Raw genomic sequence first — 12,376 nt, forward strand, 5'->3', positions numbered from 1 at the left:
AAACAGATTAATACAACTTGCCGCACCACTTGTACGTGAATTATTGCTGTAAAATAAGCTTTTAAAGTAAATTATATGCATTAAGTTTTGGTTGGGAGTTTTGTTTTCAAATTAAAAATGTATAAGTATTTTTTAACGTATATAGTAATCTACATCAAGTGCATGATAAGTTGAAAGTATTCTGTCAAAGGGCGAATTCTATAGAAATAGCTGTAGCAGCTAAAAATCTGCAGGATGTATCAGCGAATAAAAAGACTTCAGATTTTAAGTTCTGAAAGCAGCACGCGGCGGCGCAGAGATAACGAGAATCTTGGCAGAGTAACAGATGGGGGCTCGCTCGCGCGACCAGGCATAATATCCGGCGAAATTGCGATTTTCCCGGCGACAGTAAAAAAAAAGAAAAAGATGATCGAGTCTTAGTGTGGGCAACGACAGCAGCAGTTCGCCGCGTGAAAATATGCTGATATCGTTCGACACCTTCTGCACACGCGCGGGCTACTGCCCAAGTTTTCGTTCGCACGGCTTTTTCCTTTGCGACATTTCATTGGCGATTTCAGCTTCAACGAGAACACGTCGAGTAATGTTTTACTTCGAAAATACTGCAGACAAATGCAAGTTTGTAGAATTTAGTTTTATGAATATAAAAAATTTTACAGCGGTCAACGTTGAAAGAGCAGTTTGATGTAGCCGTGAAAATCGTCGCGACAGCTTTGCGGATATAAAGAAAAATGAACACATCCGAGTGTTTTGAATAAAATATTCTTCCGTGGCTTTTGCTCAGCGTTAAATTTATTTCTTGCTATGAATATGTCATAATTAAATTTTTTCTTCGGCAAACCGGAACTCATTGTTATTCCAAGAATACGTGGACGAGGACAAATAGGTGAGAGAAACCGGTACTCGTCCTACGGTGAACGAAGCGGAACGATAGAATGGAAAATAGCACAAAATACTGCTCAAATGCTGAGATTTGATTAAATTTTATCTCGTCAAATGCACAATGTTTCTTTTTTCTTTTCCTCAAAGACTGGTGATTTCACTATTCGATTTAAAATTCAACTGATTAAAACGCTAAGTAATTTTCGTCGACTTTGAGAATCAATATTCAATGCATATTATTTTAATTTGTAGGTGAAAGATATTTGCTGCTAGAGCAGCAAATTCGTTCCTTTTCTATTAGATGGAAATAATAAGAATTTTCTCTGTGGAATAATGAATATTGTAGTTCGCTGTCTGACAATAAACACAATGGAAAGGAATAATTTCGTTTGATATCTCGAACAGAGATTGAAATATTTTTCACTTTTCTCATTGGAAGATAATGAAAAATTTTTCATTTATACGGTATTTTATGCTAGTAGAACGCATACTGAATTCAATGCAATAATATAATATATTTATAAGTCTCGGATATGAATGCAAATAAAATGAAAATAAAAATATCTTCAATTCTATAATTTTTTTCAATAAATTTGCACATTATCAATGTTATATACGTAGGTGTATTGAAGCTGAAATTTGTGGCAATATTCTGTCGGTTCTTTTTAAGAATCAAAAATTACGAATGCCTAGTTTTCTATATTACACGTGTTTTATATTCTATGAGCAATCAACTGTGCTACTTGTTAAATTTCAAAATTTTCGTTGTTGCAACGACTTTTCAATGTAGAATGCTAGGGTCAAACGGTAAAATGAATGATTATCGCAATGTTATTGGTTGCATTACTCATTGAGTTATTTAAAATTTATTGAATAACGCTATCGATATAATTGTAATTCGTCGCTTTGTTTTAACGTTAAAATATTAGTTTTGACGACGACAATTTGGATTTTGATGAGTAGCGCAGTCGATGATTGATATAACAAAGAGCACGTGGACCATTAAAAACAAGGCATAATATCAAATGCCTTTCGTATTATTCGATTCGGTAAAAAAATACCCCTCTTTTCGTTATTTTTTACTAAGCAATCAACCGTACATTTGTTTAAGAAAAGATAAGGAATAACGCTATCGTTCTTGAAAGTTAAAAATTAGTGACGGAATGTCACCCCTGTGCTAAATAACTAGGGGTAAAGAGAGCGAGTGCAATGCGCGTACAAAGGGCAAAGGAAAGGCCTAGGAAAGCTAAGCAGAGCAGCTAGAGTGGTAATAATATCGCGCTATTTTGTGCTTCCCTCTTGACTCGTCGTCTGGCACAAGCTGCTCGCATGCTCTGCTTTTTTGAAATGCAAGCTTCGCATTTCTCGCATTTCACCTGCACATGCTTTTACATGTGTATGCGCGCATGCTGCTTTTCATGCTTCCCCGATTCCTCGATGCCACTTTTAAATTATAACTTTTGCCTGCAGCCTTTTATTTATTTTGTCAGTTATTTCCACTTTGTGCGTTAAACTGCTGGTTTAAAGGTCAGTTCGTGTTAATTTGGGTTTCAATTACAATCGCGTTGCAAATTATCCGTAATAAATTCGACTTAATTAATTTATCAAATCACACAGTACCATTCTAAGCACTTATAAATGTAGAAGATTCACAGTGGTACATCTACTGCTTATGAGTATTTCTAAATTGCACAAACAGTAGTGCTTCCAGGCGGTTCGCGTCTCTCAGAATAATAGCGTCATCCGCATAAAAGGATCTCGCGTGACGAAATGAGCAAAAGAAAGGGCAGACAGAGTAGGAGAGATAGAGGTGGGCGAGATCAAACAGAGAGGAGAAGATTAAACGAACGCACGAGCTTGGAAAATCCATTGCGCGGATGCAGGAGACAAACGACATTACCGGAGTTGGACCATTAAACAGAGGGCCATCTGCGCTATGGCACTTATTTCTTTCTCTCTTTTCTATCTTTCAATTTCCGTTTCTCCCTTGCCCTCCACTCGCGACTAGCGCTCACTCGCTTTTTCGCACGTGCAAAAACTTTTCTCCACTCGTCGCTGCCATTATCTCAGCGCGGCACCGATACAAGCCTTTAAAATTCAGCAGGCTTGAAAGGATTCCGCTGGCGCTAGCCCCTTCTCCCGCTCTTTCTCTTTCTCAGTCTCCTTTCTCTCTCTCTCTCTCTCTCTCTCTCTCTCTCTTTCCTAGCTTTTAATGTAATATCGCGATAACCCCTTTCGATTTACAACGCGAGTCAGCTTATGCATATAAGCGACTTTTATCGAAGACGAACCACCTTTTTTTTCATTCCCGTTAAACTTTTACGAGATCCTTTGGTGGCCTAGTTTTCTCATGCTTTACACCAATTCATGAATGTACAATTGAAGACTCGTTGAGAATTTCATTGTCAACTTACTGTGCTAGAATACGCGCCATGCGTACACGTAACGAGGCGAAAAGTTAGACGTTGGAAAACTTGTTAAAAGCTTGCACAAGCTATGTATGTACGTGTGTATGTGTGTGTGCCCGCGCACGTGTGTGTTTGAAGTCTATTGATCCAGGAGGTTCTTGCAATTACACGGGACGCTGGACTGGCGCGCAAAGTTTGATGAAAGCAGCGGCTGCTCTTTTCTTACTGAACGACGATGCGGTACCGTTGAATTATCGCTAAGAGGGCTTCTCTCTCGCGCGCGCGTTTCAGCCACTAAATTAACAAGCGACGCAAGAGCTTCTGAGTTTGATGAGTGCCTCCCCTTCCCCCACCTTCTCCCTTTTCACTCGATGATGCTAATTCTCGTGTGACAAACTTATTAATTACCTTCACGATCTACCTTTGCGACCACTACTTTCGAGCGAGTTTTGAAGGGTTCTCACATTAGAAAAGTTCTTTTCAAACTTCGAGGTTCGAATATTTCGAGGCACATTCCTATTTCTGGCACGATGGTATCACGTCGTCTCATATCTTATTGAATACAGTTCTTGGATGATCGAGTACTTTGAATATTTACTGGGAGAAGAAAAGGTGATAGAGTTCTTGAAAAGTTTGAAATTTTTAGATATACGTAATAAAAAATGCGATAATCAAGTCATACTTTCGTAGAATCCTATAAAATAATAAGATACTTGTAAATGAATAGATTATTCGTAATTTTATAGTAAAGTACATAAATCGTTAGCGATTCGGTTGATAGTAGAGACTCTGGCGTTATAGTTGCTTCAAGTCTCATTCAATATTCATTTTTATTTTTCAAAAGATTATATTGCGTGAGTAGAAAAGCTAATAATAAGTTGTCTAATTACTTACCATGCACGTCTAATTTGATGTCTATTTTAAGAGGTTCGGCGAGTGCTAAGCTGCTAACCTTGCAGCTAAAAGTGGCGCCTAATTCACTACGTGCGACCACAAGATTAAGTGTGCCACTTCCTGTGCCGATTTCGTGTTCCTCCAGTTCCGACGAACTTTTCGCTGAAAGTTTAGAAATATATAGGCTTTAACTTTCTCGTATAAAAGAGTATTAAAGTCGACCCCATCAATTGAGTTACACTGAATGGATCGTTTGAATTTGTTTTTTTCAAACTCAACCTTTCAAGAAACTTATAATATAACTTTGTATTTTCCCGTTACTCATTTAACGTATTTCAGGAAAGCTTACATTTATAAATAAAATGATTTTTGCAGTTCGTTTTGTTTTCGAAATTATAGAAAAAAAATCTCGATTCATCGTAATTAACACCTGGATCACGATATGTTTGCAACGGTATAGCTGTGCAAACGGATTAGCATGAAAGCCGGTGGATAGTGAAACTTACACTTGAGTTTAGTGTTACCGTTGTACCACTCGACAGTCGGCACAGGTCTGCCTTTGCCGCTTTCGCATCTCAGTGCTATCGAGGAACCCTCGATCACTGGACCCAGCACGCGTCCGTCCTCCAAAGTCTGTTTCGTGCTTTCGTCCACCACTCGTACCGAGGTAGGTGCCACTGCAAACACAAAGGGAAAAGCCAATTAGCTTTTGCATATATCTGCGGAATAGATTATATGAGATTCAACACATTCCATTGATGAGCTTAATAACGATTTTTGAGCAATTCATTTGTATCACATATTTCAAGTCGTTTGAGCCACAGCATAGGTCTCGTAAAAAAATTCTAGCAGATGCTATAGAATAAATGATTATAAATGTTGCAAGACTATTTTAGTCAGTATAAAATTAACTAAAATAGAATTGGAGCAAAGTTTGTGATAGACGATTGTGCAAATGTTGAATAATGAGGGATTCGAGAGCATTCGAACACATGGCATTGGAAAATAATGGTCGAGAGATGGAGAGCAGGAAAAATGTGAAAACGTATCTGAAAAAGAGGAGGAGACGTAGCACCATTAGGAGAAACTTAAAGCTGCGCTGTATCGATTTATAGATTTCCCAAAAGATTAATGGAGGCCTCGCAAGAGAAACAGCGAAGCACTTCATGGTGCCTTAGAGAGAGAAAAAGAGAGGTGCAAAGCACAGTGCTGCACTCGAGGGGCACAAAACAAAAGCGAACCGGCGCGTAGGCGGAGAATAAAAATCCGCGTCTCGCGCTTGAATGGCCGAGTTTCTACTCATTTCCCTTGCCGTTGCTTATAAACTCTCTAATGCCCCAGTCAACTTTTTAGTACGCGCTCGCGCTCTCAGGATGAGGTAAAAATTGGAAAAGCAATTTGTTCCAGAGGGATTGTTTGCTCATCATCGAAATACTTCGCGAACGGAGACGAGGCGCGGCAAGAGGCGAAAGAAAAGAAGTTGAGAATGCAAAAATAGATCCGGAAAGAGAGAGAAGATGCAAAATTATTCCATTTTGCTAGTCAAAACAAAAGTTCTCTTGGGATGGCGATCTCGAGAAGAGGATAAAAAATTATCGGCGCCTGGCCGTGATCTCGAACAATGAGAGCTACGGGCAGAAAGAAGCGAGGAGGAGGGCGAGGGGGGGAGGGTGCCGAGCAAAACAAAGCTCTAAATCCCGAGCGCACACGGAAGACAAATGCAGCCGCGCGACCGAGGTGACAGTCGATGGGGCATTAAATAGCGAGGAGTGAGAGCGAAAAGCAGAAAAAAGAGGAAGCTTGCGCGCCGGGTCAGGACGAGAGAATGGAGGAGGAAAAGAGAGGCTGCATTCCCAGGGGAGCAGTCGCAATGTAGGTCGGCTGGCTGAATATTAAACCAGCACCCGCTGAATATTAAACGGCCAATCCGGAGGAGCTTCGTCGAAACTCGAATTCTCGCTGGCTCGCGCGCGCGCATAGCCCCTGTGTGTGTGTACACACTCAGCCTCCTTAACGTTTACTTTGCACTCGAAGTAATGCGCTTGGCTTATAGGCTATCCGCGCGGCTCTTTCTCGATAACACTGGCCTTGGACGAAAATTAGTTACTCAGCCAAGGGTGCACGAATTGGCTAACTATCTCACGTGGAAAAGTCGCGGCTACGTACGGCTAACTAACTTGCGCACCTGCGTGACTGGTTTTCGCAAAAAACCTCCCGTGCGATTGGCTCTCGCCGTGGGCCTCGGGCATTAACGATACACTATAGTACGCCACGCGTATAGTTAGAGCGCTGCTCTTTTATCGGCGTCGAATAATCCTTTGGGCTCTTCGTTAATTTTACGTTTGCTGCATTTCTCTTGTTCTCGCACGTGCATTCCCTATGCTCTGCGTTTAACCCTCCTCCCTCCCCACCTTTCTTCTACTCTGGCCTCTTGTTTCCTTTCGCTTTGAAGTTCCCTCTGTTGCACTGATATAGAGTTGAGCACGTATATTGCTGTGATAAGTGGAGCAGAGATTTATTTTAGAACAGCTGCTTTTCACCATGAATCAATTCAAATTGTATTCTTCTTGGCTCGCGCTTAACTAGTCATTTTAATATGTTTATTAATTGATACAGGGACTCCTTGTTGCAACGTGATTAAAGGCATATGCTTTATGGATAATGTAATCTAAGATATTGCTAGTAGATAGATTACTATTTGGAAGTTATTTTATTGTTCAAATGTCATAAGTATTAACGGTTCAATCGAAGGATTCCGATTGAACGAGTGCACTGAGAATGCAAATGTAATGTCAATAAAACTGGATTGGAATTTTTCCGCCACAACGGTATATAAAAAAACTGATGCGAAACTCAGGTAGAAATGCTGAAAAATTGAGAAAGCTATCGGGGGTAAGAGGATGAAAGCTATTGAAGTAGGCGAATGCGCATCTGCGCATTGGTGGCTGCTTGGAGCACTATATAACGCCGCGTTTAAAAAGTCAATTTTACGTTCGCAGTGCATTTGTTACCCGATGCCGCTGAAACTTTTGTAATTTCATTAGGCAGTCGAGGCACACACAAGCACCAGATGCCTCGTCCAAGCGCGAGCGTATTCGTTCACTCGTTATTAAGGCTTGGCTGACATGCTACTTGCACGGGCACACGCGCGCGCGAGAGTGTGCGACCGGATTTTCGTTATGCCTTAACTACGTCAATTAAGTACGTTAAAGCTTGCGCAGTATCTCTTTTCTCTTTTTTTTTTATTATTGCCGATTAATCGCTTCACTGGATTTTCCTTCACGTTTGCCCTGTCGTTCAGTAGCTTCTTTCTTTTTTGCAACGTTTTCTCTGAAATTACGTCGTTATGCTTACTTCTGGCAGAGTCAAAAGAATTCCATACGTTTCAAAGCGACTTATCTCTACGGCAGAAGAAATCTTGAAAATGTACTTTGAATAACGAGCTTTCTCTCTCTTTCTCTCTCCCTCTGACTCTCATGCGAGCGACTTTCAAAGTGGAACACTATAACAATTTTTCAAAGCGAAACGACTTTGCCTCGGTTACACAGCGAATATTGCATCGCGTTTGCATAACATCTTATTTACTTTCAATCGACTCAGAGAATCACGACGTAGCTCTCGCGGGCCAATGCAAAAATGTATAAACAATCAAGCAAATTAACCAGTTTATTTCAATTCGTAATAACGCTTGTAGGTTGGTAGGGCAACTTTACGACGACAATTAACTCGAGTAATTCTCCTGGCCAACATAGCAGCGCGACAAAGGGAACAGCCGTTTCGCTGCTAGTTTCCCCCTTATAAACCAGGCAATTTCATGTACGGAAAAGCTCGCGAGCTGAGCTCTGTACCGTGAGCACGTTGGCAGAGAGTGAATAAAGGACGAAGCTCTCGCGCAGTGGCTGACCAAAAGCCGGCATTTTCTACTACCGCGCAGCAGTCAACTCAACGTCAGCGGTAAAGACTCGCAACTCTCTTCTAGCCCGGCTAAACGTAGCTCAAAAACCACAACTCTTCTCATGTTTTCCCAATTCGAGGATTCTTCAGAATTCCGAATAATCGCCGAGCTTTTTGATGATTTGGAAAATTTTTATTGTTGACCGAAATACTATTGTACGAACAACAAACATTTTCAATCTTGGATAGACGAAAATCGAATGACAGAAGTTTGCGAGAGTATTTTGTCAAAGATTAATATGTGATGATTGAGTTATTGAGAAAGTTTTTCGAAAGGATATTGTTTTCGTGAAGAAACTTTTTTTAATCTCTGGAAAATATAAACGATGGATACGTGTGATGATGAATACTAAATGTCCTGTCACTCCTGCCGTATTTTCCTCTTCTTCAGTGTAATGTCAAATTTGTAATAGCTCTCTTTACGCTAAGAAAACAGGCCGAAGATCACGTATTCTTTGACAAGCGCACTCGAGATCTGATCGAGCTCATGCGGCTAGACACGAGTTGGCGAGAACAAGAATAAGAAGAAAAATAAGAGGAAGAAGAAGCCGCAAAATTGGCTCTTTGTCCGTGTGAATAACAGCGTTGCTCGATCACACTCGAGTTTCGATCCATATATCTCAACGTATTACCAAGCGCTTGGCTGTACCAGCTATTGGGTTTTCCTCGGCCAGTGACAGCTTTCTTAATTTCGACAACTCGCTAGCACCCCTCATCCAATCGGCGCAGACAGCTTGCCGGCAGCCGCGTAGGCCAATTTCGATGAAAGCTCTTTGGCTCCACTCTCCCTCTCTGCGCTGCTATACCGCCGCCTTTTTTCGATCCTCTCGACGCGAAAAGCTTTTCACCTTAATCTTTTTGCCCGTGGTGCACCTTTGTGTATTGGGCCCTCGCTTGATCAAATACCAAATATTTTCTTGCCGAGTTTGCGATTGTGTTCCGACTTGTTACTCCTTGAAGCGGCCTTATTTCGATGTGTTTTTCGTTTTCAATGCCAGCTCATCAGAAGGCGCTCTTTGGCGCAGTAATTTCAACGCCGACGCTGGCGGTAGACTGATTTTGAGAATGAAGCAAGCTCGATGGCAAGAAAAAGTGACAAAACGTAGGGAGGGAAAAATGGAGCAAGAACGTCACTTAATTAAAGCCAGCTGGCAAAATGACTCGGCCACGTGACTCTCCTGTTTCGTTGAACCGAAGGTCTTCCACAAAATTTCGAGTCACTGAGCGTCCGCCGTCGTTTTAATGTAATAAAAGCTCACGATCACACATAAAATTTCATGGGCTTTTGAGCAAGCACTATCTACCCACATCAGCATTATTCATATTTGTTGCGCTCAGTAGGCTCGTAAAAATTACGAGACAATATATTTTGTCATGATGAAGCGCATGTCGGAGTGTTTCGCATTATATTCATCTCGTAAAAAGCAGTTTTGCAAGCACGGCAATTATCGAATTTTCATTATACCGCCGGAGATGCGCTTGGTATGTATATGAAACGACAAATAACCTGATTGCAAAGTTTTTGAGAGTATCCGACAGCGAGGATTCGATCAATAACTGTATAGAGGTGCCCGGCGAAAGTCAAAGCGTAATTTCTGTGAGTTGTATGTCCTATCTTAAAATTTCACAAGCCACAGCGCTAATCAGATTGAAAACGGATGGCACTGTAGTTCTAGGAAGGTCGATCCTTTTAGTCGAGGAATCTGGTCACGAAAGCTAGCTTGAGTTAGGGGCGAAGGTGACAGAAAATAAACGAGAATTCGCTGGCAAAAGTTCATTTGAATGCAGCCTTCCCTCCATACATTAAACTCTTACAGTTGAGAATAATGAAGGGAGATAGACGAAAGCTATATCAAACTCGGCGTTTATTCACTAAGCTCTAATAAGATGTATACACTGCACTCGACGTGCAGGAGTTTATGAGTTTTCCTTAGGTCTGTGGCCGCGCTTTTTCGTAGTGCCAAAGTTTTTCACTCGGCAATAGTTATGCGCCTCTTCATTTTTAATTATGCAAATTAGCCTTGTGCTTTACATGCCGACCTTGTACCTTGTGTTTATACTCGTTAATATTCGGCATGAATATCAAGTGGCCACCCCCGCCTCCTCCCGAAAGTTGTCAAGTACAAAAAGCACTTGACCTGTTGACTTGCGCGCTCTCTCGCGTAAATTCTGCGACGCTCGAATTAAAGCTAACGCAGCGGTGGCTGCGGCAGCTACGCCCTTAATTCCAGCGAGTACGTGAAAAAAGAATTTATCGCGGCGAATAAAGTTTAGATTATGCGAAGGACGGTATAAAAGCGAGGTGAGACACTTAATGACTTCGATTATCATTCGCCATTAAAGCGGTGAGCCTGGCAATAAAGTAAATCGCCCTGCCAGTTCTCTCTCGCGTTTAATCTCGCGCAGTAAAAGATGCATAATCAAAATCTGCATACGGACTTGAAAGTATAATTCCGCGCTCCATTAACTTTCCCGGATGGCCTTTTGAATTCGCCCGCGCGCGTTCGTCTATTACCTGTGATTGTGTACTCGTGGCGTTTACGCGTGTGCGCCTTTTGTGGTTTTTTTTTTCTTTTCGTGTTTTGCTCGCAGCTTTATGCGCGTAAAATCAGCGAGTACGATGGACTTCGCGAGCTGACCGCCAGACAATCGCTCAAAGCCTGATGATTTATTAGCTTCCATTTGGGCCACGTCCGATGTATCCTACCGGCTGTATTATCGGCCTGCCACGCTCGGACTTTACGCTGTTCTTGATAGTCCCGGACGTGCTCATGATGTACATTCTGTATAGGAAATCCAATGTTTGCTATTGTCTTGTTACAGTATCCTTTACACTAAAATTCTATGTCATTGTTTTGTTAAATATTCCTTTGAATCATTAGAATCATTTTCACCGTATAAACGAAATTCTAGTAAATTATAAAAGTTCTAGAATGACAGTTTTACACATAAGCTGATTTAAGTTTGTATGCTAAAAAAGGTACACTGAAATTCTTTCCAATATCTACAAATAAATATACTGGATTATTTTGTCCATTGCACGCTCGAGTAAAAGTTTCGTGGAAATGAGAAAAATATTTTTCAGCAGTATTAGTTCCTTTTCAGCTGACATTTCAAAAAATGTCGAAAAAACAAACTGAAATATTTCGTGAAATAATAGCTTCAACAAGAACTTGTATGAGAATTCGACATACTTGTAGCTACCGTACAGGTTCGCTAATATTGAACGAATCATTGATGGATCACTGAATTGAAACAAACAGCGTGCGATTAAGCAAACCGCGAGCGCCGAAGAAAAGAGATAGCGAGTGTTAACGCTTGAATAAGCATGGTAATCGATAACAACAGTACCGGCAGTGTATGTGTGCGTGGGCACTTTCACACTGCGAAATCCATTTCAATGAGCGCCTAATCGATCCATTCGTCGATAGTCTTTGCGTTAGAACTGTGACCAGATCTATCTGCCTCTGTGTGTGTGTTTATACAAACGTACATGCACACACATATACATATACGTGTATATATATATATATATATATATATATATATATATATATACATATATACATATATATATATATATATATATATATATATATACGTACACACACGTTCATACACACGCGCGCGTGCATAGAGTACGGGTTGCGGCTGCACGCATCGCGAATCGCGAACGCATTTCCGGCGCGAGTGACTTCCTGCAAGCCGGGATTTCAACTTGTTCTCTCGTCGACAGCTATATATAACGCCTACTTTTTCGGTCATACGTTAACTCACGATTGTCTCTCTTGTGGATGGAATTTTTTTTTATACTATTGGCATGAGCTTACGGTGGTCTATTTTTACACGCACCTACGGAAATCGAAGTATTTCTCGTTCTCTAGCTAAATACATCCAGTGAGGAAATCGATAAAGTGCACTTCTATCTCGACCAATCGAAATAATTCAGCGAGAGATGGTAGTCAACCGTTGCAATACGCACTGGCGCGGCTGGAACTGGATTAGCGAACAAATGAAGTCGTCATGGCGCGGCTGCTTCTACTGCGGCTGCTGCTGGATGAGGGCTCGCGCATTCACCACGTTGCTCTTTCATTTGGAGTATCCCTCATATTTCTCCGATTCTCGAGCATTGGCTTGCAGACGCTTTCTCACCCTCTCCCCCAACACATCTAACAACCACACAGGCTTCGCACGCATTTCGCTAATACGCTCTCAATGCGGGCTCGCTCACTTTGCCCCGT

General features: G+C 41.4%; 1 protein-coding gene across 2 annotated transcripts in view; it reads right to left on the bottom strand.

The window, feature by feature from the left end:
• LOC131664191 (hemicentin-1) overlaps window positions 1-12,376 on the bottom strand; it is a 111,533-nt gene that overhangs the window by 30,424 nt on the left and 68,733 nt on the right. For both annotated transcript variants that reach the window (XM_058935088.1, XM_058935089.1), the window contains exons 4-5: window positions 4,688-4,858; window positions 4,182-4,343 (exon numbers count right to left, since the gene is read on the bottom strand). In XM_058935088.1, coding sequence (XP_058791071.1) covers window positions 4,182-4,343; window positions 4,688-4,858 — 333 coding nt within the window. The remainder of the gene's footprint in view (window positions 1-4,181; window positions 4,344-4,687; window positions 4,859-12,376) is intronic.

The sequence above is a fragment of the Phymastichus coffea genome, unplaced genomic scaffold (assembly GCF_024137745.1).
Source record: "Phymastichus coffea isolate CEN01 unplaced genomic scaffold, Cenicafe_Pcof_1.1 PCOF00043, whole genome shotgun sequence".
In the NCBI taxonomy this organism is placed as follows: domain Eukaryota; kingdom Metazoa; phylum Arthropoda; class Insecta; order Hymenoptera; family Eulophidae; genus Phymastichus; species Phymastichus coffea.